We start from the raw sequence: 26,343 nt of genomic DNA, 5'->3' as shown, positions 1-26,343 counted from the left end.
TGCCGGCTGGGCTTAAACCACGACAGTTAGGCAATGGGTAAGGTGCTTAACAGCTCTCTGATGCAATTCTTCTCTGAAATTGGAGATTATTAATAGTTTTTCTGCCATTTTTCCTCTTATTTTCCATTCAGATGCTATATCCTTTGGCTAAATGAACAACTTTCATTGTGGTATGTGCAATACAGCACAAAGGAGCTTTAACTGCCCTCAATTTGCCATATTGCCATACTGCCAATTGCATTAAGATACTTAACAGAAAAAAATTTAGACAATTTTTTAAATAAGAGCTATTAGGATCAGTACAAAATACTGTTTACAAAGGGGAAGATGTACAGTAAATATTTTTTCCCTTATTCTTTTTCTTCTGTCAGGAACACGTCAAACCCAAGAGGCTCAGTAACTAGACATTAGTAAAATTCCTCTATCACACATTAGAATTTAGACATGCTTTTAATATGAGAGAACATTTCCTGGTCATTCTGAAACAATAATCATGAGCTTTATTATATGAATGAACATTTACTACATGAATGAATGGGATGACGAACATTAAGACGACAAGAATTTAAATCATTCTGAGGATGCAGATATAGACAAGCATTACTTCAGTAGGTAAGAATTATAAATGTTTATAATTACTTACCCATTTGCAATTCAGAGATGGTTTCCACCAATGACCAGTCTAAACTGTAACCACAATGCGATTTGTCCATCAGATTGTCTAATACTTGTCTGACTGTCTGCCTCTCATCCACCATCATTGTTTTTGAGCTGTCGTCAGACATATGGACTCTGATCACCAACTGTTAAGCAGAAAATTAGGAAACAAAAAAGGAGGATTAAATTCCCACTTTTCAAATAAAAACTGTATCTTTCAAGATCTTGTTTCTTTTTCTAACATTTTGTTAAAATAGCATAAAACATTAAGTTCAGTTAAAACACTCGCTCAAAATGTAAAAAGCCATAAATGACAGTTAGATATTTGTATCACGGACACTTAACAAGATACTGCTGTTCTTCAGTATAAAAGAGTAAATATAAAGCTCTTCCCAATATAATGATATCATGCTTTAGCTGTCTGTTAAGCAGGAAAAAATTCCCTCCTGCCAAAGTATTTTGTTCTGATTAATAAAGTGTCTCTGTGACAATTTTTCTCACATACCTAGGTGGAACAAACACAGATAGAGATTATTATATAAATAAAGAATTTATATAAAATCAGATTTTTTTCTATTTGCAATTCAAGCTTTCTGCCTGCTTCCTCTGTGTTTTCTAAAAATGCTAATTATGTAAGTGAACAATATATCTACACTAAATTTTCTTTTTCTGGGGTGTATGAAGCATTAGCATGAAGAAATCTGCTTTTAAAACACAATGGCTTTTCTCAGGCACTTTAAAGAGTTCACTGTCAAAAAAAACCCCAAAACAACCTAATCAAAAACCCAAAACAAAAAAAACAAAAAACCAATCAAAAACCTTAAGACAATAGATTCTTCTTGCTAATCATTATGCTTCCTTTTTTATATCTTGTTCAGCTCTAAAAGTTAAACATACTAGTTGGCTTGTTAATTCCCAGCTTCCAGCAAGAACAGGTTTTCAGCTTTTGATATGCAAACACTAAATGTAAAATACATTTTAAGCTACCGAAAAACTCCAAACATAAAATAAGAATGCTAAATTTCAAGGGAACACTAGATACTTTGAGAGTGCATCATGCATAGACTGTCTCCATTTGGTAACACCCGTCTATAGTCTGGAATGCTTGTATTCCATTTTACTCTGGAAAATAGTGCTATGCATATTGGGAAGAAAGGGGTCTGTAAAGCAAACAGACCCAAATTTTAAATGTGCAACTGCTTAATATACAAAGGCAATCTCAGGAGGCTGGACCTTCATTTCAGCTCTGGGTGGAGGCTGGAAAAGTTTTCTCAGTGTGCACTAGCTGCAGAATAAGCCATTCTTGAAGAAAAACATGCTATTCCATATGCTAGGATTTTCTCGATTAGGTCCAATCTAGATGAGAAACTACATCCTCACACAATATCAGAACAATACAGTGTTCCTATTTTATTTAGGGCAACTTAAGCGTAATAGACGCAAATGAGAAGAATTTTGCCTGCATTTTCCAGGTAGATGAGTATAAAATAAAGATCTTATAAACTAGTATACATAACTTACCTTTTTCACTTGTGCCTCTTTAATCTTCTCTAATGCAACCCTAATCTTCTCAGCTTTGAGTTTAGCAGCCTGCTCCTCCTAGGGGACAAAACACACAGAATTCCAGTGAACGCAAACTTAAGTTCAGTTTTGGAGGATTTCATTTTGAGGTTACCATGCCTTAAAACATGAACTGAAATGCTGATCTACCCACCCATAAATCCTCAACTATTTCTTAGTAATAACAAAGACTGGTATTTTTTAAGACAAAAACTGTTACTATACATAGCTAACATTTAGAAATACAACTGCCATTACCTCCAAATGGAGGTAATATATTTTGTATAGACACATCTGCCATTTCTCTGCTTTTCCATATTGTAAGTAGCCTTGTGCACTGCTACCAAATATTTTAGCAAAATTTGGACAACATGTATTCAACAAGAGTGTACATTTGCGTACACCCAATATATATTTAATCAACATAAAACATAAATAGCACATGGAGAAGTATCAGAATTTAACAGCACACAAAATATGGAAAAGAAATCCTACAAATAGGAGTCCACACTATGTACATTGGTTTGGAATATTTTAAAGTATTAAATCTGTTTGAAGTAAGTAAGTAAGTGGCTTGAACACTCCCTTTATCTTTACAAAATCCAGTTTGTGTTTTTCCTTGCTTTTATTTTAAGAACACGTAAAGCAAATGATCATTCTTTTATTCGATGCTCTTCTAAGGAATTTATTTTTGTTACAATTGGAAATCATTGAAAATTCAGATAATTTAAATCTATCCTATCTCCTGATGCTAAAGAAATCATAGACTTTAAGACCAGCAATACTGGGTTTTAATTTCTGGATCTTACTGATATTTTGAAAATAGACTTGAAATGTGCAGCTAAACGGGGAACCACTCTTTTTGAGATTTCACATGCATGTGGCTGTTCATTGTGGCTAATATGCTGAAGCATCATAGTTATTTAAGAATATCTAGAACAAGAAACATATTAAATAAATACACAAAGAAGTCCCCTCCAAAATATTCAATTTCCTTAGAAAAGAAACATTAAGATTTTTCTCAGATCAAAAGTAGCACAGCCCATCACAACACTCAGCATGCCATGGACATTTAGTTCCACATTCATTTCTTGTATGCATGTGATTCATGGTTTCTTTACCATGTGTTTAGATGGTTGCTTTTCTTGTTGAAGTCAAGACTCAGCTATTCTGAAATCCACAGAGTTTAAGTTTTCCACTTCTCAGTGAGTTACTAATACTCCTACCAACTGCTAAAGGGCATTTTCTATGCTACTTACTGTACTCTTACTTAACAGCTTGTGCTCCCTCACAGCTGTGACCATGTCTTGTTAGAAACAGAATTCTTTTCAATAAAACAAACCAGAAATAATGTGAGCTTGAAACATTCTCTGGGAACTCATCTACCTAGAAATACAGGTTTTCATGAGCCTACAGAGAACTATGGCTTTTTATTCACTGTAACAATGGTGTCATATAGCCTAGAAAGGTTAAATGAATTCTATTAAAAACAAAGAGTGCCAAGCTACCTAGAATCACTTCAATCTAAATCACATCTAGAATGCTAAAATATTCTTCCTCTTCCTTAACATTAACCATTTCCATCTATAGAAATAAAAGATTACTAAACCCCAAGGCTTTAAATACTTGTAAGTTTCTAGAAGTGATGCTATGCACCTGTGCACTATGAAATCAGCAACAGCAAAAGACTTTATTTTGTCATACATTTGGAGAACCTTAATTTATGGTTTAAAAAAAGCTGCTCGTTAACCCAACCATAAACCTTTATTGCTGTACAAAGGTTGATGGCACATTTGGCTTTGCTCTTCACTTAAGTAGCACAATTTTCCACACCATTTGACTGTACACCTGTGCAATACAACTATCTGCAGCAAACCCCAGCAGGAGCACTTTACAGCCACAGCACGCTGGCAGCAACAAGAGCAAACAACAGGGAATCAGCTGGGGGCCTCTCATGTATCTGCACCAACACAGCCAAAATATCTTTGTTGATGTTGAAGTTTATAGTTCATTATTCCCTAAATTTTTTTAAAATAAATACATATTTAGATAAAGAAGTGATTTCAAGGATTTACTGTTTTAATGCCTACCAATTACTTTTCATTGCCCACTTTATTTTAATGTGGGTCTAGAGACCAGGATTTCTTATACTTTACTAGAGTATAACAAAGTTGGTTTAAATTTAAACAAAATCCCAAGATTATGATTATAAAAATAAAAACTGGTTTCAACCAGAAATAAATTATAAAAAGAGGCCTGAATTTGCTTATTGCAAATGCAGAGAAAAAGGAAGCAAGAATTATAAATTTTTGAAAGCACACAGTAGTTAAGAATTTTAGGTTATTCAAGTTTTGCCTTATAGTTTGTGCTCAGGCCACTGTTGCATCAGTGCTGATGGGACAATGTTTCACTGGAGCAGAAGGAGGAACTATCTATTTTGATTACTTAAGTAATTTTCTAACTTCAGAATTCTTCAAAACTCACAGAAATTTATTCAATTTCTCTCCTAATGGCCAAAAAAAACCCAGCCATCCACATCCCCACCTCCATCAAAGCCATCCTGAAACTGCTCTGAGACACAAACACTGGCTCTTAAGTCCCGCTATGTGGAACCAAAACGACTTAATGAGAGGAAGCACGTGCAATACATCAGCTTGTACTAAGTTAACATTTTTCACTGCACACAGAGAAATGTGCAAAAATACTGCAACTGTAAACTATGCAATGCCATAAGCCAACAACGCCAGGACATACAGTCCAATCACATCTAACTTAGGTATTTATTACCCCTTTGCTAGCAAGTCCTTCTAGTAACAGTAACACAAGTTAGGTTAAAAAACGTGCATGTAAACGGCAGGATTCCTGCCTAGGTCATGGTTTCACAAGTAACATATACCAACATAAATCTCTGATATGGCTGATACACGTGCCTCCCTTGTTCAGCATGACTTCTCAGCTATAGCAGTCATAGTGCTGCTGCGGCCAGACAGTTCAGTAAGGGAGCTGATCTGGTTGAAAAATAACAAAGCAGAAAGATTCAGCAGATTCCACTCCTTGATAAGACTGCCATTATGGTCACATATGTGCTATGGAAAGCTTAAAGGAGATACATACATACACCCACTGAGCAAAAACACAAAGGAGTGGCATTTCTGCTTCTGACAGGAGAAGGATATTCTCTTTTAGTAGCAACACATGTCACTGTAAAATTGCAGCATAAATTCCTTACTTCAATGGGACTACTTCAGGAGCACTGTTACACTTACATTTTAAAGCCTTGAGCTCAGATTATTTTTGGTTATGGAAACCAGAACACCTGATTTAAACAATGCCTGGCAATATACTCGTGTTAAAAACTTGTTCATCCAAAATATCCTAACATACTGTGAACTAAAATGTAAAAAGTACAGCTCTGCATTGCAGTAGTCATGTTAATGACTTTATCTTTGGTTGTTTTTTTTTTTTTATACCAGAACTCAGCTTTCAACAACTTTGGACTACACTGGAATATTGTCAAGAATAATGCCCAAAAAATCTAAAGTTAAGATTTCCTTAATTGCAGTCTGCTGCTCGTTTCTGGTTAAATGTGCAGTTACAAGATACTCCAACTGTGCTTTAACATTAAATATGCAAGATGCATGCTATGACAGAGCTGACCTTGCTCGAACGGCTTTATGCTCCACAATTCTAGGTTGAGGTTCTATTTTCCATTTCATTGTACTTTTTCAAAGTGTCATTAGTTGATCCCTTTTACAGAGATCACAAGCAGAATGGGAAAAAGGGGGGGAAAAAAGCCTCTTAAGAAAGGTTACAGCCTTTAGGAAAGCTAGTAATTAAATAAGTGGTAAGCTCCAAACTCCACGTTTCACTTAAATTAGCAGGTTAACGCAGATCACAAGATGCATAGAAGAATTTTCTTTTATGTCTAATGCTTGAAAATTTTCTCTGAAGTTTTTCTTGGAACGGAGATAAGAAGATAACAAAATACGTAAGTAGCATTGACTTCTGAAGGACTAGAAGCAGCTATCCACTTTTTATTTTCCCAGCTACAGTCTAGCCTCCATAGAAAGGCAATCACCTGTTTTGCAAGGATTCTCCTTTCTGCAGTGTTTCTATTTAAACAGAGGTTCCCGTTGTCCAAAAACACCATATCGACATCTCAGTTTGTACCTCATCCCCCCAAACTTCAAGATATCTTTATTAGCCCCATGTTTAATGTGTATCAATTAGTACATAAATTGCATTAATGAAGTATTTTCTGTTTATAATTTTCATTTATCATTTAAAAAAATAAAAGGAATACTAGAACAAGTGTGTATGTGATCAGTACTGGAAGGCGAAAGCCAAGGGACTGAATATTAACAGCAGTCTGTATTTCTTAATAAACTCATTAGGACAGGCAAAACACTCCTACACTAAAAAACAATGTGTGGCATCTGTGGCACAGCCTATTTATAAACTGCAAACTTGTGTTTACAATAGTAGTTCATGACCGTTGTTAAAACATGATGCTTTGTTGTGTGTCTTCTCAGAATAAGCCAGAACCTGTATCTGAGTATAGCAGAAAGGGAAACAAGACCTTACTTTTTCAAAGCTCACTAAATGTGAGCGTACAGAAGACATTCTTCTCGTGAGGGATCCATCCTCTAATGTAGACTCATCCCAGACTTCCCTCCTTTCCAACATAAGACACAGATGCTGCTATTCCTCTGGCACATTGCTGACTTATTGCCACCATATTGTGCTATGTTAATAAATACAGAAATTAAGGTAAAGCAGTAGTATTGTTTTGGGGGTTGTGTCTGAGAATTAAGCCATCTGAAGTTTTTAACTATCACAATGACACTACACTGGGGTAGTGCCATATTTTTCCTTTGTTCTACTTCTGTGCACCATTCACAACCTTTTTTGCTACTAGAAGTCTAATTCCAACACAACAGATGGTTTCTGAATGGAAACTGGAAAGCAGCAGTCACATTTAAATGTAAGGTACACTGGCCCTCATCACAAGTTCATACATAACGGATCTCTCCCCTGTTCCCCACCCCCAGGCTGGATGAGGGCCATGAAGATGAGGGCTGGAACACCTCTCCTATGAAGACAGGCTGAAAGAGTTGAGGTTGCTCAGCCTGGAGAAGGCTCAAGGGAGACCTGATAGCAGCCTTTCAGTACCTAGAGGGGGCCTTCAAGAAAGCTGGAAACCTTTTACGAGGACATGTAGTGATAGAACAAGGGGTAATGGCTTTCAACTGCAAGAGAGTAGATTTAGATTAGATATTAGGAAGTTCTTCACCATGAGGGTAGTGAGGCACTGGAACAGGTTGCCCAGACAAGCTGTGGCTGTCCCATCCCTGGAAGTGTTTAAGGCCAGGCTGGATAGGGTCTTGGAGCAATCTGTTCTACTAGAACGTGTCCCTACTAGATGGCAGGACGGTTGGAACTAGTTGATCTTTAAGGTCTCTTCTGGCTCAAACCATTCTATGATTGCTAATGAAGATGTTGAAAAGTACTGGACTCTGTACTGACCTCTGGGGTGCACCACTGGTTAATAGCCTCCAACTAGACATTGTGCCATTTTGAAGGTGTGCTTCAAGGTGTGGCAGAATAGAATCTTATTCAACAGAGACATATATTTTGCTGTCCCGCTGAAAATTTACTCAAGCTACATGTGACAAAGCTAGTAGCTATGATCAAAAAAAAAACCCAACCCAACCAAAATGCATATGCAAAGAATTTTACTGTCTCTTTATCCCTTGAAGCATCCATATGCAATAGACTATTTTCCTGCTTGCCTCTGAATAGGACTTGTCTTGTAACAGCTCTAGGCCAGGCTTCTCACTGGGGCTACATAAGGCAAACAGTTATAGAAGAGGTACTAGATCTGGGACCAGGAAAAAGCAACAAAGGGGAAATGCGGGGGACAACCCCCAGAAAAACAACACACACACATACAAAACCCCAAAACACAAAAAAACACTACAACAACAACAAAGCACAAAATCCACAAGCTGGGAGGGAGAATAGGCCTTAGAAACCACAGTAAAGAAGTTTGAGTGGAAGGACGACTACAATGCAACAGACAAGGTACTAGGACTGACTGGTAAGGAGTTTTAGCTGGACAAAAAGCCCAACTGATAGGCAGAGCAGGGTAGAAACACAGATTGGAGAACATAGGCTGTTTGCCTAACAACATATCCACAACAGCTTCTTATAATTAATTCCAAGACAAAGGTGACATTAAAACTACATGGGAACATCACAATAATCACAGCAGATTAGTACAAAGCAGCTTGAATAAAACTTTTATATCATAATTTTCAGCATTGCAGAAAGTCCTGGTACTAACCACCTACACCAGGTATGGCCATCACAACTTCCTCAAAAACTGACTGTAAGAGACTAGACTTTTCAGATCATGCTTATACCCTGTGCAGATTAGAAATCAATTGCTGTATTTTGAAACTGTATTTAAAAAAAATCTCAAACAGATGCTTCATTCAAGAATGAGCACATCTGAATCAGACTGACCTAAGATACATGAAGCCAACTTCGCAACTGATTTATGCAGTAGTCTTAAGGGATTAGATTACAGTGTGTAGTAACCAGAATCTACAAACAGGGGGAATCATCATTCACAAAAAAAATACTTGCCTTTCAGTTCAACACAAAAAGAAGAATGAAGTACTAGATATTTGAGAAGAGAAGGCATAACACGATTCTTTTTCTCCAGATGCTGACATACATGCCTGAAGCATTATATCATTAAATCACCAGCATCTGGCATCCTGAATGTAGTTTCAGCTTCACATGCATCAGAACAGTAGAAGAACTGGTAACTTCAAAATCCAACATGTTACATTCCTATTTCCATGTCCTAAACTGGAATATATTTGAGCCCTGAGTAATTCCTCAAAATTATTTGCTTATGCTCTATATTTCACATCCATAAGCTTAATTTTCAGTGTACATTTGATGGCTGAATTCCAGACCTATGGGGAAATAGGCTTGCAGATTTGACATTAAAGATAAATTACTTTATTTTCAATACTTAATAACTTTCTTTACTGATACAGTTTCACTTCTTTTTGTTTTCAACAGAAGATCTGGATACTGTGTGATCAATAATACATATAATTACGTTTAGAAATTAAGAAAGCACCACAATAAACAGATCATTCTTTGTGCTGAGATCTGCCCTATGCTGCAACAGGAACTGTGTTGGTGCATGGCTGAAATGCAAAAGGAATCAAGTCCATGACTAGAATTTTTACAATTAGTTATAATACCAGAGGACAAAAATGGTATTATCATTCCCCCAAACTGTCTCCAGTCTCAGTGTAAGAGGCAGACAGACCAAAGAAGGGGAAAAATACAAGAAATAGAGACAGTAATAAACAGTTGACACACCAGACATATGAGCGTAGAGCTGCAACATGATCCTACAAGTTAACTTACCTAACACCTTACTACAACTGCAAGGAAAAGCCTCATTTTTAGTACTGCATCTCTCATACAAGGCTTATCTAACGTTAAAGCAAGCAGTAAAGTGGACTTCCGTGTCATCATTTTAACTAAGATATTTCTCTATGCAGGTCAGAGGAGAACCAGTAAATATCTGCACCAGGACTGTGTACTCAGTAGCCAGAAGTAGATGACACAGCTGTACTGAGACAGTCCTAAGCTGAAGTAACAAGAAACATTATCCTCAGAACACCAGCAAGCTCACCAAAAGCATCTGACTCAAGGGGCTACAAAGTCTAAGAAGCCAAACCAAAGATTTATAAATCCCAAATTCAGGAGTCTATTAGAATCACTGGTATGAGGTAGCCCATGGTCATACAATGCAATGGACTTAACATTTCATGCATTCTTTTTTTTAATTGAAGTTCCATATGGTAGCCAACAATCATCCTGTATATAAATAACCAGAAGGGAGAACATCAAAACACATGGAGATGAAAGAGAAAATGATGGTTTCTGTTTGTGCCACAGCTGCTGTTAATCTATTTGCAATCAAGCAAGGCCTGCTGGTTTGGTGTTTCTTTGCTTTGTTGGGGATGTGAGGGCAAAAAGCTGATGAGGGGGTGGGGGAGAAGAGGTATGAATTTAAATTTTAAGCAAAACAATCACAAGAGCAGAGAATTCCTTGGGTTTGACTTTTCATACTCCTCTAGAACACAGCATGAAAACTTGCTCTCAAGGTGCATGCTGAGCATTTTGAGAAGAATAGTAAGATATTTAAGAAAGAGCAGTAAACTAGTTCTAAACTTTAATTGGAAAATACAGACTACTTATGAACAGCTAATATTATCCTTATTATTTTGAGGTCACCAAGGTATATACTGTCATTTTAGGCTTGCCTGAGCTTTCTCCTCTAGAATCTATTTTAAAAAAATAACCCAAGGAGTCGTTTGCTGTAGGTAGTAGCATCAGACATATCTGACACCTCAGCTACCAAATATTCAGTTTCTTAACAATGTGAAGCTGTATGTTCATCCTAGCTTTTTTTTCCAGCAAGATTTATAGCTTGCTCCATCCCTCCTACTCTAGTTTCAAAATGAAATATGTATGGAAAATTTAATTCTTAAACTGAACAGTAATTTGTGCTCTTAGTACATTACTGATCTCCTTCCTGTAAAGAAAATGAACTTAACAGCATTTGTAGATACCTGGCTCATTAGACCACTACCTTACTAGCATATTCTGCCCACATGGTATCAAGACAACATTCAAAACATTAAAAAATAAATCCCATTACTTACTACAGTTTATATTCAATACAGCAAGTGAATTTATTTTAAGGAACCTACTGCCTTTTAACAGTACTGAATACTCCCACATATTTTCCACAGTTGTCATCTTTTATTTTTTTTTTTTAAACTAATGAATGGGAATAGGAATTAAAGAACTTCTAGCTCAGCACACTTCCTTTTCAGCTAAGGCATTTTACCTACTGATGTAGCTGCTGAGTATTTGCCAAGATTTGAACACTTTGATAAATCTGCAGAAACAAACAATAAAATTAACCCTTTAAAAGCACCTTGGACAATCAGGAAAATCATGTAAGCAAATGCACAGGTTCCTGGAAAAGGCAAGGGTGGGAGGAGCATAGCACACACCAAAAGCATTCTTTCTACATAGAAATAGTCACATACAGGTGGAAAGAAGAAGTATCACCTTGGTCAGCAAATGAGAAGGCTTTCCTGCAATGTTTCTCAGAAGGAGGGAGGTTTCCCTGTCCAAATAGGAGTGCTTGTGCAGAAAGAAAAAGAACATAAGTCAGAAGAAGTCAGTATAGTAATTTCATAGTGTCTTGATTACAGAAGATCAAGTAGAGTTTAAAGAAAAAACCCTATGTCATCACTTTATTTCCCTCCCATAAAAATGTGAACATTCCCAAATATTACAAGCCTAACAGACTAATATAAATGCAGTTGTGCTAATAGAGGACACTATTTTAATCTTCCCCTGTACAAAAGGTCACACAATAGAATTAAGAAAACTTTTGCTTACCTGCTACTGGTTTCTTTTCTGCAAGAGACAACTTATTTTTAAAGACATTTAGAACTCTAAAAGTAAGAAAACATGCACTTCCAATGCTTTTCAAAATCCTGTCCAGTCTTCTAAACCAGAACATTCTACTTGTGTTACACAAACATAAAGCCACTAAAAACTGGTCATCCTGGAGAGAAAGAACTGGTTTCACACTTTCTACAGTGGTTGCTGCTTCCATAGTTGAAGAAAAAAACCCAGACATTACCATAATAATAATCCAAATCTGATTTAGAATACTTTTTTTTTTTAAAGGACTTAAGTCTCTCTTCTTTTATACAGTCCAAATTATGTAATCCAAGAAGTTAGGAACAAATCCCCGTATTTCTCTTGGAAGAGAAATCAGCAGAAAATATATTTTAATCTGTTTAAAAAGGGGAAGCAACAGCAGTAGCAACCAGTAGAGAAGGACTTCTCAAAAGGCAAAAATCGGTTAATAATAGTTAACCAAGTGATCATCTTCTCCAGCATCTGCTACAGGGGAACAACAAAACCATCATTCCATATTTGCAGAACCACATAGTCACAAGCCCGCTAAGGAAATTAGGCTAATAACGTGGCACTTAACAGGAGCATTAAGTGTATCTCCTGTGTAACATCCCTGTACTGCAAATTTTGTCCCCTGTGGCTGCATCGGTGTCAGCCTTATTTCTGTCAATTGGCACAATGCTATATAGAACAAGCACGAGAACTGAGCAGCCTACAATTTGCAGTTTCTTCTACAGAGCCACAACAAGGCATAGTCTCCTGAAAAAAATGAAGGGACCATGTCTACAACTTCATGCAAGGCAGCATCAGTTTGGTGGATACTGCTACTACAGGGGGAGGTCACTTGATGTGATTGGGATGAGTAACTAAGGATCTCTAGAAGGCTTTGAAAGTTACACCTCAGAAAAGACTGGACAGCATCTGAAGTAAAACCTAGGCTCTACTCAAGCTTCACCTGGTACTTAGCCATTAACATAGACACAGGTTATGCTACAGACTGAATAAAGGTTTTGCTGCCTGCAGATTAATTACTGTGTGTGTCTACATCATATGTTTTAGAAGCACAACAGTGCTGCCTAGTAGCACATTTTTCACACCTCAAGCACACAGTGATGAGAGCTTTGTGATGCAGTACCTCATACAATTAAAAGATCTTGTTTACAGTCGTACAGAATTCTCAGATTAAACTTCCTGACATATATAACCATATCATTTGGGACTGATGAACTAACACATTCTGCTTTTTCTACATATATAGGACTTCCATATATACAACTTCAGTGACACTTAAGAGAGGCTATTGTGTAAAGAACAGTTCATTTATTCAGCCTGAGCAAGCCTGAAGCGATGCTAACATTGCTGGTGACTAATACAGTTTGCTTAAGTTGAAGGCAGACTGATCCTCTTCTTATTGATTTGTTAAGTGCATTTTTACTCTGAATGGTTTCCTTTCCTAAACAGAAGCTCTAACTTCCCACAAAGTCAGTCTAGAATGATCTCATTACAACACATTATTATAGAACTTCTGGAATAAATTGGCTAGCTCTGTCCAAAGCTCAAAAAAAAATGCATAAAAATCCAAAGACAAGTTCAAGTTTTGTTAAAGAGCTTCTTGACAGAGCACTTGTCAGACATCATGGACTCCAACTAATATGGATCACTTTTTTTTTTTTTTGGTGAATGGAGCACTGCAGTAGAAACAACATTACAATGTACATTTGTACCCTCTTCCTTAGGGTTTAGCCACTTTCTCCCCATCAAACAACAATAATGTCAGGATAAAGAGGGGATACTGATTCTCTCCTTAAAAGAAATACTAATTGCTGGAGAATATTTCTTCCACGGAGAAGCTCAAGGCACATAGCTTAACCTTCTTCCTATCATTAGTCATTTCGGCTGTTGCCATCTTGCATCTCCACTAAGGAACTTTTATTCTATCCAGAAATGGGAATGCGATATAGTTCTTGCAAAATAATAACCACTGTGGACTTTGCCAATACTGCTTTCCAGACCTGTAGCTAAATATAAAAGCAGATAACCACGGGAAAACTATTTTGGAAATCGAGAATTTCATAGGTATTTCATAGGAACAGGTGTTGGCTAGTAAAATGTGAGATAATAGTGTGATAAGACCTGTCTATGTGAATTTGAGCTGGAAAGAAGTCTAGAAACAAGAAGGCAACACTTCTTTGCCTGACACCTTTAATGCATGGCTCCCTTCTACTGCATAACACATTCTGCACTACTGTAGATACCCAAAAATGTTAGAATGAGCAGTAGTAGCAAAGCAACAGGAAAGCCCAAGTTCTAGGACTTACAGCTTGGCTAAACAACAATTATGTGCACATAACTTTTTTTTTAAATATGAGAGCTGCACAAACCATTAAAGAAGGAAAAAAAAAAAAAGGTTTCATTTCAGAACAAAAGTGTATTGCTCTTTCACAATCCACAGTTTGAAAGCATTTAACCTATTTCAAAAGAAAGACGCCTGCTCAAACATCACGCTTTGAGATGAACAGATGTGGTCTTTAATACAGTCTCCTAGGAATACTCCATTGTTCAGAAGAAGATAAATATTTTGTTATTTTTTCTTTAGACTCTACAATCACATTGGACCACAGAGGGGATCTAAATAGCTCACTCTTCCTCCCTACTTCTAGACTTCAAATATGTACCAAAGCTCTGACAGTATAAACGCCTTATCCTTTTAATAAATTAACCTACTTTGCTTCCCTAAGTTCTTTCCCAGACTAAAAATAATACCAATAAAATTAGGAAACCAAAACATTATTAGTCCTAGATAGACATTTCTAGTCTTGCACTGTGAAAAGCACCTGCTCTCCTTACACCTGCTCCCATCACAAGAACTCATGCCTTGGCAACAAAGAGCTCTCTTCCCCAGTGCACAGTCTTAGGTTCAGTTAGGATATAAAACCAATTCCAATTACACAAAGTAGCATGTCCCGTCTCCTACAAGTCCCCAACTCCATGCGTTTTAATCTGCTGTCACAGTAAGCTTACTGCTTCCACAGTACAAGGCCATCATTCCTCATAATGGGCATTTTCAGTTAATTTTTTTTTAAAATTGTCTTGCAACTGGAGTATTGAAATATCCTTGAAAGGTAAAAGTAGCTTGAAACATCACGAAAGTATCAAAATATGACAAAAGCTTCCGAGAAGGTGAACACATGCAGTTCTTCACACTAAGCAAGAAGTTACATAAGAGCTAGGTTGTAACAGTGTTGGAAGACTAATTGCTTCATTCACTGAAGTACTCAATGTAAGCTTATTCAACATGAATATACACAGAGACAATGACTTGATGCCTAATTCCTTTATCAACTTCTTTAAAAGATCACATATTTCTAGGCTAGCACTTACCTAAGGGTGCAGACACATGCAGTATATATAACGTGCATTGTCCAAAGCTAGCTACAATTCTTTACTTCTACAAGAAGGATTTTAAAGTTGTATTTTTGATCTATAGGATAGCTTTTTTTCTCCTTGTCACAACATCAAATCATGTAATTTGCACTTCCTCAGAAACTGTGAAGAATCTTTCAGTATAAACTGTGCTGCAAAACTACAACAGTAACCCTGGACAGGCCCTAACACTAGCTGTGCTGGAGACTGGACCTCACTATCTTTGCTTCTTAATAGTCTTCAGAAGATACACTTCCTTCCCTAAAAAAAGCAACTATGAAGCCTACTATCAGCTATCGAACATGCTTGCGACTTCTTTTTGTGTCAAAATTGCTTCTTTTAAGGACAATTTTTATACAATACATAAAAAGCTATTTAATTATGTTTTAGTGCTTCCTTTGAACTGACTTTGAACAGAACAGACTTTGAACTAAGTTTCAGATACTCAATTTAGTTCAAAAGACCTGGATAGAGAGAAAAAATACAGAAAACTATCAAAACATAGGAAAATCGTGTTTTTAACTCATTTGTACAAGAAGTATAAGCAGACGTTCCAATGATGACTGGTTTGGACTGTTTTCTACCTTAACTCCCAGCAACAATTATTCCAAGTCACACTGAAAACTATGGATGTTAAAAATCATAGTAACTAAAAATTCCTCAAAATACTGGTAATGATATCTGATCAGAACATTTAAGTTCTAAAAAATAAAACGTATACCTTTCCCAAAGGATGACAAAAGAGCTGTGCACAAAGGTAGAAAGTGCACAAACATTTTTACATTAAAAAATGGGGTATGATCATAAAAATATCAGAACAAAAAAGCATATAAAGAAGCCTATTAATGTCTCGATAATAAACTTCAGCTGTCATGGATAAAGACAATGCAGAAAACATTTGATTTGAGACAAATTAGCATTCAAAAGTTCTAGATGATGTTAGGTCAAAAAATGTTAAATAGTTTCATGTAGTTCATTCAGCAAAGACAGCTAGGCTTGACTCTTATGAAATCATGGAATATAATCATGTTCCAAATTATATTTTGTACTTCAAAGATTTCCTATATCCTTTCTTTGAAGACAGGAATGTAACATCCATTATCTTCAGGCCTAAATACCAGAAGTTCATGGACCAGCTGTTGAATATTCCATTTCACAGCATTTTCAGAGAACTCAAACAATACTCCTCTTACATACAAAGCAGCTGCTTATGTCAGAAAGTTTCTTCAACGCTGAAACATTTTTATACCCATCATCAACCCTACATCTACAGAACATGTTTGCTAAACATGACAGAACAGATGGACTACCAGGAAAATGAAAATACCTATCAGATTTTCAGAATATAATTGGCTGCACTATACTAAACAAGTAATCCTCTACATGGTCAAAAGCTCAAGACTTTCTTCCCTATTACCCTTGTCAGTTCCTTTATGAGAAGTTCAGTAGATTGTTTTAATTCTTGAAGTTCTGAGGTCTTAGGATGAAAGCCAGTTTTAAAAAAACCCAAAGGAACCCGAAATGATTTCTAAGTTAACACTGAACTACTAGGCACATTAACATTAATTTTTGCAGACAGTAACTGATGAGTGGATTTTAAGAAGATCCTTTCAGAAAAGGTGATAAACTAGGTTCTAGTTCCAGATTCAGAAGGATGAAGGCTGTGTAGCCCATCTTGCAACTGTAGCAGGCCATCAGTTCACGGGTAACATGCTATATATACATCACCTCATTGCCTCATTTTTTTCAATTCTACTTGAACATTTTTGCAAAACCTTGACAATCACGTATGTTCATACTGAACACTGATCCATTTTCCTGTTACACGCCTGATTGTCAATCAGTACAGAAGTGAGACAAGTCTACAAAGATTCAATGTCATTGCTAAGAGACTAATTTTAAGGTAAAGGCTCAGAATACACTCAGGGTTCAAAACAACATAAAAGTGCCAAATATATTCTTTACACAGTCCATTTACAAATAATAAACAAAATCTGGGTGGGAAGTGTAAGAAAAAGATGACCTGGCCATGTTCTAAGGTATTACATCTTATTGTTCTATGTTAAATATGTTACATAGAAAAATTCCTTTGTAGATAAATATTATCTGTAGGTTCAAAGACATCATTTACCCAAGGTATGTACAACAGAACATTTTACCTCAGCTCATAAAAAAACCTCCTCCAAAACCAATGACAAGACACTGTGAACTTGCGTACATAAATACCTTGCCACATTTCTTGCAAAACGCTACAATTAAATGTTAATACACATATCTAATTAAACCAGCTGGTGGCACTCTTGTGCCATTAGTCTACATTTAACATGACAGTTGAGAAACACATCTTTTTTAAAAGCTCCCTTCTATCCCTAAAAAACAAACTAAAATGAGGGAAACTATGGATGCAGTGTCCACTAGAGAACTATATGCTTGCAAAACTTTCCTGAAAAAGATAACTACTATAGGTTTCATTTCAACTCTATCAGCAGATTGAATTCTTTAGACTCCAGCTTGAAGAATTAGAAATATTTTCAACAGAGAACTAAAGAATTAAAAAATAGAAACTTTTTTTTTTTTTAATTTTGTCCCAGAGGGAAATAAAAATGGGAAAGGAGAACTGAGATTCTAAGTATATTCATATGGCACATATAAAAGCACACATTATGAAATTATATCTAATTAAAAATATGCATTTTCTGCTTTCTTTTGCAATGATGGTTGTTTAGTCTGGAGAAAAGGAGGCTCAGGGGTGACCTCATCAGCCTCTACAGCTACCCAAAAGGAGGTTGTAGTGAGGTGGGGGTCCATTTCCTCTCCCAAATAAAAAGTGATAGGATGAGAGGAAATGGCCTCAAGTTACACCAGAGGGGGTTTAGAATGGACATTAGGGAAAATTTCTTCACTGAAATGGCTTTCAGGCACTCGAACAGTCTGCCTAGAGAAGTCACCTGAAGGTATTTAAATGACATGTGGATATAGCACTTGGGGACCTGGTTTAGTGGTGGATAGTGCTAGGTTAACAGCTGGACTCAATCTTGAAGGTCTTTTCCAACCCAAACAATTCTATGATTCTGTTCTATGATACTACGACCACCAAAAGCAATCGTGCTTCAGAAAAAAAGTTAAGTGTATTTTAAGTAGTCTTGCCTGACTGACAGTCAATGATCGACTTAAGGCTAAAAAGCTTGACTTTAATGATAGACATGGTTACTTTACTCACTGTTGGGATACTAACAAATTAAACTAATGTGATTTTCTGTTGCAGACAAGTTGACACAACTATTGACATAAACAGAAGCCATATAAACATGTCATAACAACTTACAGGAGTCAATTCAGCTTCCTCTTCTGGAATGTTTATGGGATGCTTGGATGATTGATGGAATGTCCCACAGAAACAGTAAAAATGTAGGAAAATTGGGAGGGAGGGATGCAAAAGGGGAAGAGAGGAAAGGGAGAAAGGAGAAAAAAAGGCTTTATTATCACTCAGAAGAGGGGAAAAAAGAAGCAGTGATGAAGATGAAGCAAAGGCAACAAAACTAGATTAAGAAGTTAGTGACCCCCATCTAAATTTCTTACAAACAAACGATCAATGACTTGAAGACAAGAAGATATTCAGGCTCTCTCCTATGGGAAGGGAAGAGATAGGATACAAGGAGGTTTTCAACCACAGTAAGAGGGGAAACAGTCAAGGACCTCACACAAAAGCACTTGAAACAAATCAGAAAATAAGCCCAGGTTACTTTTTTCTTTGCACAATCACTTGCTCACTAAGCCAGCAACTGAGAGTTAAGTTCTCTAACTGCTACAAGCAGAAAAAACATACTGTCACTTTGCACAAGCTTATCTGCTTCCCATGTCAGTTCTTCCACACATAATATACTCTGGTGACAATTACAAAGTACATACAAGAAGAATGTCTGTTTAGTAGAGATTTATCTTATTTCCATTTGGTCATACTGTTTTAGATCTCTGAGTGCCTTCATACTCCATTTAAAAAGAAATGAAGAGGAAGTATTTCTGTATTTCCATAATTTTCAGTAAGGGAAGAGGGGCACACAACAACAAAACCCACAAAACAAAAAGAAAAACCCCACCACATTTGTGGCTCCAGACAAAACGTCCATGGGAGTGACAACTTTCCTAGTATGAAGTTAAGGGATCAAAAATTGAATATTATGCTACTAAAAAGCAGAGTGCCTACGATTTCTAGTGTGTCATCCAATGCTTGCTCCTTTTCCTTCAAAGGTACAGAACTATTTGTTTCAGGCATGTTAGTTTTGGTAACTGAGTTACATAGTTAAGGTTTGACAGATGGAAAAGGGGTTACAGTTTATTCTTAGCAAAACCTCAGAAAAGGAAAATAGACACTTAGAAACTGAAGAAGCAGCAGCATTAGATAATGGAGATGCCTGATACTTCCACATGCAAGATGTGTTTTCAGCTGCTTAGTGGTTACAGCTTAGCAAAATTTTTGTGAGACGAAAATTGTCCATGATAGGTTACTGTTACAGGATTATTATTAGTCAATTACACTAAACAAAGTATTTCCAAGAGAGGAAAGGAAGGTGTATTTCCTTTAAAATATACATGTTTTTTTAAAATATATATGTTTTTAAAAACCTCTGCGTGTCCAACCATTTAACAGATTACTGGCAGGGGCATCTTCAAAGACTTGCTTTGCGCTGTCTCATGGGGAGTTAGCCAAATTTGCCTGAGCATAAGCCTTTAGAACTAAAATTGTAGTCCATAAAGTCTCAGGGAAGTCTGGGGCATCACAATTAAAAAAACTCAGGGCTGCATTGTCTCACAAAGCTCTTCAACTGGACTGTACACCACTAACCTTGAGCAAATAGACTGGACAAGTTTGAGAATGCTTGGGTCCATGGTGGGACAGTACAGCAGCCTTCTTGAAACTGCAGTGCCTGGCTGCTGCAGAGCATATTGGAGCCAGACACGGGAAGTGAGAATCTGAAGCTATTACTCAGTGTTCCCAAGTGGCCAATCCTCCTCCTGGAACTCATGCAACTCTGCAGGCAATTGGAATTTCCTAACACTAAGTGTTCAACCTTGCAACTTAAAAACACACCCCCCTCCCCAAAAAAACAAAAAAAACCCAAAAAAACCAAACCAAACAAAAAAAAACCCCAAACAAACCACCTAATAAAAGCCCAACCAAAACCCAAACACCAAACTACCCAACAAAAATCCCCAATCAATCATGACTAAAACAAATAAAAGTATTTTACAGCAAGGATTTCTTAACTTCTAGGGCACTTATAACTTCATGCCAGTTCTGACAGCTACAGTATAAACCTATTGAAATTTACTGCAATTTAAGAAATATGTCTGTGGACACTTCAAATTAAGAAACTGCTGCACTGTGTGCATGACGTACATTATTCACTAGTCCACTGTTCAAGTCTGTGCACTTGCCAGGTCAGGTTGTGATAATGATTCGCTGTTGAACACAAGTCTTGGGATGCAGCAGGACAGAAAGGATTGCAAAAGCTAGTGACCACTTCAGTTCAAGCTTAGTTTCAGTACCGGTTTTAAGAGATTTAAGACTAAGCTGTCACAAGAAAGAAGCAGTCCTGACTTTTCCCTAACCTTGTGCTCTCACATCTCTTTTGTGTGGACAGCAGTGACCATGCAGTCCAGTGGATCAATGAACAACTAATTCAGAAGGATTATTTTTGAGGGAGACCACAAGCTGATCCAAATTACTAAGCAGCTACGCGAACACTAGTGCCAATACAAGATGGGGCAAGACTGCCCAATTTAGCACTAGCATGGACCTAAATTAGTATAAACAGGGAGGAGGTTTCAAGCAGCGGAATTTTCTCAAAACAAGAAGAAAAAAAAACCAAAATCCAAACCAAAAAACCATGAAAAATGAAATAAAATGGAGTATAATTTCACATAAAATGGTTGTCTGATCTGTACAAAAAGAGATGCATGAAGTAGAAGACTGAAAGGAAGGAAGGAAAAAAAAACCACCAAACTTTATTAGACTAATTCATGTGTAACTGCATTAGTTCAAGAAAGAATATCAGATACTTCATTCTGTGAAGGGCTCTACCTGCAGCACAGAAAACAAGACATCAAAGCAGCTAAGATACCTAAGGAATAAAGGTACAAATAGCTTTAACTGGTTTTGTTTGAACCTGCTGCCTTTTATACCAAGTAGCACCTGTATTAAGTAACATTTGCTTATATGTCTGCTGACTTCTAAACTACTAATCAGTTGTAAAAAATTACTGTAGACATCAAATCATCCAAAGATAAATCACCAGAAGAGAAGGGATATACACAGCTGGGGAGTTAAAAGTCACAAACCTATCCTTTTGGTTAAAAGCAGGTAAGGCATACGAAAAAACTCAAACCTGCATTCATAAAGCAAATCTCTGATGTAACCGGTCCAAAATCTTGAACTTTCACAAACATGAGACTACTAAATGTCCAACATAGGCAACTGTAACCAAGGCTGTAAATTTGGTTAACTAAAAATGAAGACTTTTCTTTGTATTCGCAGACAACTTTTATTGTACTATATCGACTAAACGCTAACCAGCATGCATAAAAGTGATACAGCTAAAAGGACAGTTCTCAGCTGTTTCTTCAGAACATGAAGTCTCATTTCTTGGGTCTAAAATCCTTTAGAAACCTGATAAATTGAAGTTTTCATGCCATAAGTTAGAAGCGTATGCAACTGATGAAAGTTGAATAAATTCTTTTTTCCTCTTAAGAGTTTAATGTTCCATAATCGGCTGCTGTGTTCTTGATTTTTGTCATCTGTTCCAAATTAGATTTTTGGCAACCTGAAGTAATGACAAACAAGTAAACTGTTGCTAATTTCCCACAGATGCAGTATTTCTCCTCCCCAGTCTAATTAGATGATACAGAAAAAGTAAAGGAATTTATTTGTTTTGGTTTTAAGTGGACTGGTCTATCTACAAAGAAATAGGCCGTTTTAAAAGCTCCATTAATCAATCGCAACTTGTAAAGTGATATCTTCACTGGAAACTGAAATCAAAGCATTCAACTCCCTGCAGTGCTTCTGACGAAACTTAGTAACATCATAAGGCAAGAATCCTCATTTCTCACCTCAGGCCTAATGGCTTGGTTCAAGACTACTTCTTCTGAGACATATGTTGCATAGATTTGCTTGGTCATTGATCTGTGGTATTTTGTCTGTTTCAGATGAACCTAGTAAGAGTTCCAACCTCTGAGCAACCATTTTCTTAGCTTGTCTGTATCAATGATAAATTTTTTCTCAATAAATCCTACCAAATACAAGCAAGATTTATTTTAAAGTGTGGTTATTCATACTCAGCACCCAATTCAAGCTGTCTTCTACAACTGTCAAAGTCTGTGATAGCGACTTCTCTAATCAATGCATGTAAAGTGGCAGGAGGGGAAGCTAAAACAATAAAAAAGGTCACTGGACTGCAGACAGCTTCCATCAGCAACAGCAGCTGTTCTACTGTTAGCATTACTAATCATAACAGCACATGTACACACACATACAGAGAAGTCTGACAATTTTAAGAGGGTACCAGCTCAGCTGACTACCACCAACTTACATTCTTTTCTTGTAGTAGACAAGAGTCTACTGCGACTGGAAGGTGAAGGCTGATGAAGCTTGAACTGTGCACGTTCATGTTAAAAAGTCAGAACAGCTGAAGAATAGAAACACTAAGCGTTTGTATCTCTAGAGGAACATAATGCAATAAAGGCTGAGCATGCTGCAGGCAAACTTTAACTGATACAGTATGGCTTTGCTGGGGACAACCAATTCCCTACTGCCACATGCAAGGGGCTATCAGGAAAGTTTCTGAAGCAGCAGTTTTAACTGCAGATAAATACATTTCGGATAACAATGTTTGACTCATTCAATTGCTCATCCACTGGAGAAGACTCAACATTACAGAACAGCCAGGAAGAACCGCATTTAGGCGTAGACAATGCCTTTAAGTTTCCTATCTAAGGTAACAAAATATAATGTAACTGTAACTTTTGAGTTGATACCAGCTTTGCCAGCCAGCTGTGTCAAACAAGACATGTATCACACTGTCCATTTTCCTGTTCCTTCCACAGAGGAAACTTTTGAGCTTATTCATCAGTATGAGGCAAAGCTGACAGGCAAACTCAGAAGATAAATACATTCTTACATGTTTTATGGTTCCTGCTATACTTTAATTAGTGACCTCCTACATGGGAAAACATTATAGGGTAAATGCTAAATTCATGCTTATGAAATAAGTTGGATATGCTATGATGTAAGTTGGATTGGCGAAACAAGATTTACCAATACAAGGATAACGTTTAGGTTCTCATTTTCCTTTCACTTATTTTCAATCTATACAAACTAATTTTAAAAGCCTACCATCCCATGTATATGCAGTAATTTAAACTTTTAGAATATCTCTCGGAGTCTAATTCAAAATTCTTACCAAAAGAAAACAACAAAAACAAAGAAACAAAAACCCTCCTTTCCTATCATTTGCTTTGCAGATTCCTTAAGTATAATGCTGGGGAAAGACAAACAAATTTAGGTGCCAGTTTTGCCGGCATTGGAAAAAGTGTATTGGTAATCTTTGGGTTCTAGTGCATCATATGATGAAAACTGTTTACTGCCATGCATAAACTTCATGATGAATGCCAAGCACATTTGATTACCAAAATATATAAGTATTGTTTATATTTTATAAACTGGTATGTTTATCTCAGAGAATGTTTTGAAAGCCTCCAAAAATCTGGCAAGTGAAGAGTCATTTTACATTTATTTCAAGAACATTTGAAAACTGGATGGCTCGCACTTCTTATGCCAAGAAAACTGAAAGCCAAAGTAATGCTTCAAGATATGCACAATTTTCCTTTACTGTTGACTTATTAAAAAATATTTTGTGACTAATAATCGGAAAAAAAGAAAAAGAGGAAAAGGTGGTCTAATTGTGTTTCAAATTAAGTCTTTCCATTGACTATTTTCAGCTTAGGAAAAGGATAACTGGAAACACTCCAGAATACGCTTTGTGTACAAAACTATGGATATAATAGAACTGGCAGAAAATGCAATTAATTTTTTTAAGAGTCTTTAGAAGACATAGAAAACTAACGTCTGTCATGCCTTGTTTGTTGCATATCTGTGACTACTCTCACAAATCTGAAACTAACATCCTTCGCATCTACCAACCACACAAAACATGGAACATAAGGGAAACTACTCAAATCTTAAGCTCCCAAAATACAAGAGCCAATAATGCTCTATTCCTCCAAGAGCTAAAATAGCCCACAACTGTCCTTTAAATCACCTACAAATAATATGCGAGGTTCAGCAATCCAATTCTATTTTAAGACACTGTTGCCTACCAAAGACCATATATATATATATTACAGGTTGATTTCTCTGCATACAGAAAGTTAACTGCATTTTCATACAGTGTAACATTTAGTAATCACACATGAAACATGACCTACAATAATCTTTAATGGGTAGAAAAGCTTCTGTGTTACACCACTGCGTAGCAAGTATTACTTTAGTGACAACATGTCCATACAAGAACCAAGGCAAAATTGCTATGAAACACAAACATAGCCTTTCCTTATTCCCATTTCAAGTTTTCCACTTTATCCTACTGGAGATATTAGCCAATACATATTTCTCTATGTGTGTTGAGCTTACATTACAACTATTATTGTGTCATGCCTCCAAAGCTCCTTTGTTTTCCCTTAAAGAAATGTTAACATTTACTCTACACTACCTCCTCCTCTGCCAAGTGAAGTGAAGAACCTGTAGTTTTAATGCACTGGCAGTCCCGTCATGATTTTCACCTCTTATATATCCAGACTAAAACTACAATGAATTTAAGTAAAAGCTGTCCATAAATGGATCCTTTCACTGGTCAGACGTAACTAGCAACATGAGCATGATCACCACAGTTCTCTATTCTCTCTCCACTACTTTCTTCTGCTGTTGCTCTAGAAAAGCTTACTGAAAATAGAGACAATTTCTTGGTGGCAGAGGGACTGAAGGAGGAAGGAAAAAAAAATAAGACGGGTGGGTGGAGGGGACAAATTAGTCATACAGCTGTCACTTCCCTTACCTTTAACTCATGCTATTACATCACTCATTCAATCTAGATTCAAGTAAAGCATTCCACAGGCAGAAACCAAGATTTAGCTGTATGCCACTCATTACACAACTAAAAGCACACCAGACAAAATATAACCTACAAATTTAAGGAAGAATACTGTTCAAGCAAGGATTTGGGAAATATTTCTGTGAGAGACAAAATTTCAATTTAGCAAAAATAACAGGGGCCTGGGGTTGGGTAGAAACAGCTTCTCTTATTCAGCAGTGCTTAGAGGAGACTGAAGAACATAAATGCAAACAGACAATTCTTAGTACTGCCAAGACAAGATCTTGAGACTACAAAGCAATAGTTTTCGAATACATAAATGTTCAGTGTCCAAAGAAATAACATTGATTGCTATGAAAGGCAGAAAAATAAACAACTCATTATGGCTACTAATAAAACCAGGATTTTAGACAACCCAGGGAAATCCAGCCAACTCTCCTGAACATGGCATAGAGACAAACACAGAATAAGAACAAGGATGTCCTAGCACATAGGACTATAAGTAACTGAGTGTTACCACCTGTCATGATGCTGATATTATCTTCAGCCCCAGAAGTTCCTGCAGCACAGACTGCTAGGAGAAAGGCAGCAACTAAGGTGCCTGTGCAACTGCTCAGGCAAAAAGATTTGAATAATCCATTACTACCAATGAGTGCATTCCTATTGGCCCTTCCAGCCTCCAGTTCTTGGCTACAATCCCCCTACTGCACATCAGCACGCATTAGGCTCCTCTGAGCCTTTGCAATTCACACAAATAACACAGAATGAACTCCAAAATAAAAGTGGTAAGTTTTGGTGTTTTAAATTACTCTAAGTACCAAAGCTGGGGCAGGGTAGGAGATGAGACAATGTAAATAAGAACTTTGGGGAAGGAAGGATGAGAAGAAAGGGAAGTCATACCTTCCCATTTTGGCTGATGGTAGAACTGCAGCCTCTTTTCATGAAATCTGTCAACTATTATCACTTAGAAGGTATACTAAACTATACATAACTTCATTGCAAGGCAGTTCTTTTACAGGAT

General features: G+C 36.7%; 1 protein-coding gene across 1 annotated transcript in view; it reads right to left on the bottom strand.

The window, feature by feature from the left end:
- Positions 1 to 643: 643 nt before the first annotated feature.
- Positions 644 to 26,343, bottom strand: part of LOC104404038 (ras-associated and pleckstrin homology domains-containing protein 1-like) — a gene marked incomplete at its 3' end in the record, with an annotated part of 33,337 nt that continues 7,637 nt past the window's right edge. Inside the window, exons 4-8 of the mRNA XM_010012380.1 lie at positions 20,081 to 20,112; positions 18,506 to 18,547; positions 11,395 to 11,469; positions 2,179 to 2,256; positions 644 to 803 (exon numbers count right to left, since the gene is read on the bottom strand). Of these exons, the coding sequence (XP_010010682.1) occupies positions 644 to 803; positions 2,179 to 2,256; positions 11,395 to 11,469; positions 18,506 to 18,547; positions 20,081 to 20,112 (387 nt within the window). The remainder of the gene's footprint in view (positions 804 to 2,178; positions 2,257 to 11,394; positions 11,470 to 18,505; positions 18,548 to 20,080; positions 20,113 to 26,343) is intronic.

The sequence above is a fragment of the Nestor notabilis genome, unplaced genomic scaffold, assembly GCF_000696875.1.
Source record: "Nestor notabilis isolate BGI_N333 unplaced genomic scaffold, ASM69687v1 scaffold20630, whole genome shotgun sequence".
Classification (NCBI taxonomy): Eukaryota; Metazoa; Chordata; class Aves; order Psittaciformes; family Psittacidae; genus Nestor; species Nestor notabilis.
This window is presented reverse-complemented; position numbering and strand designations above follow the sequence as displayed.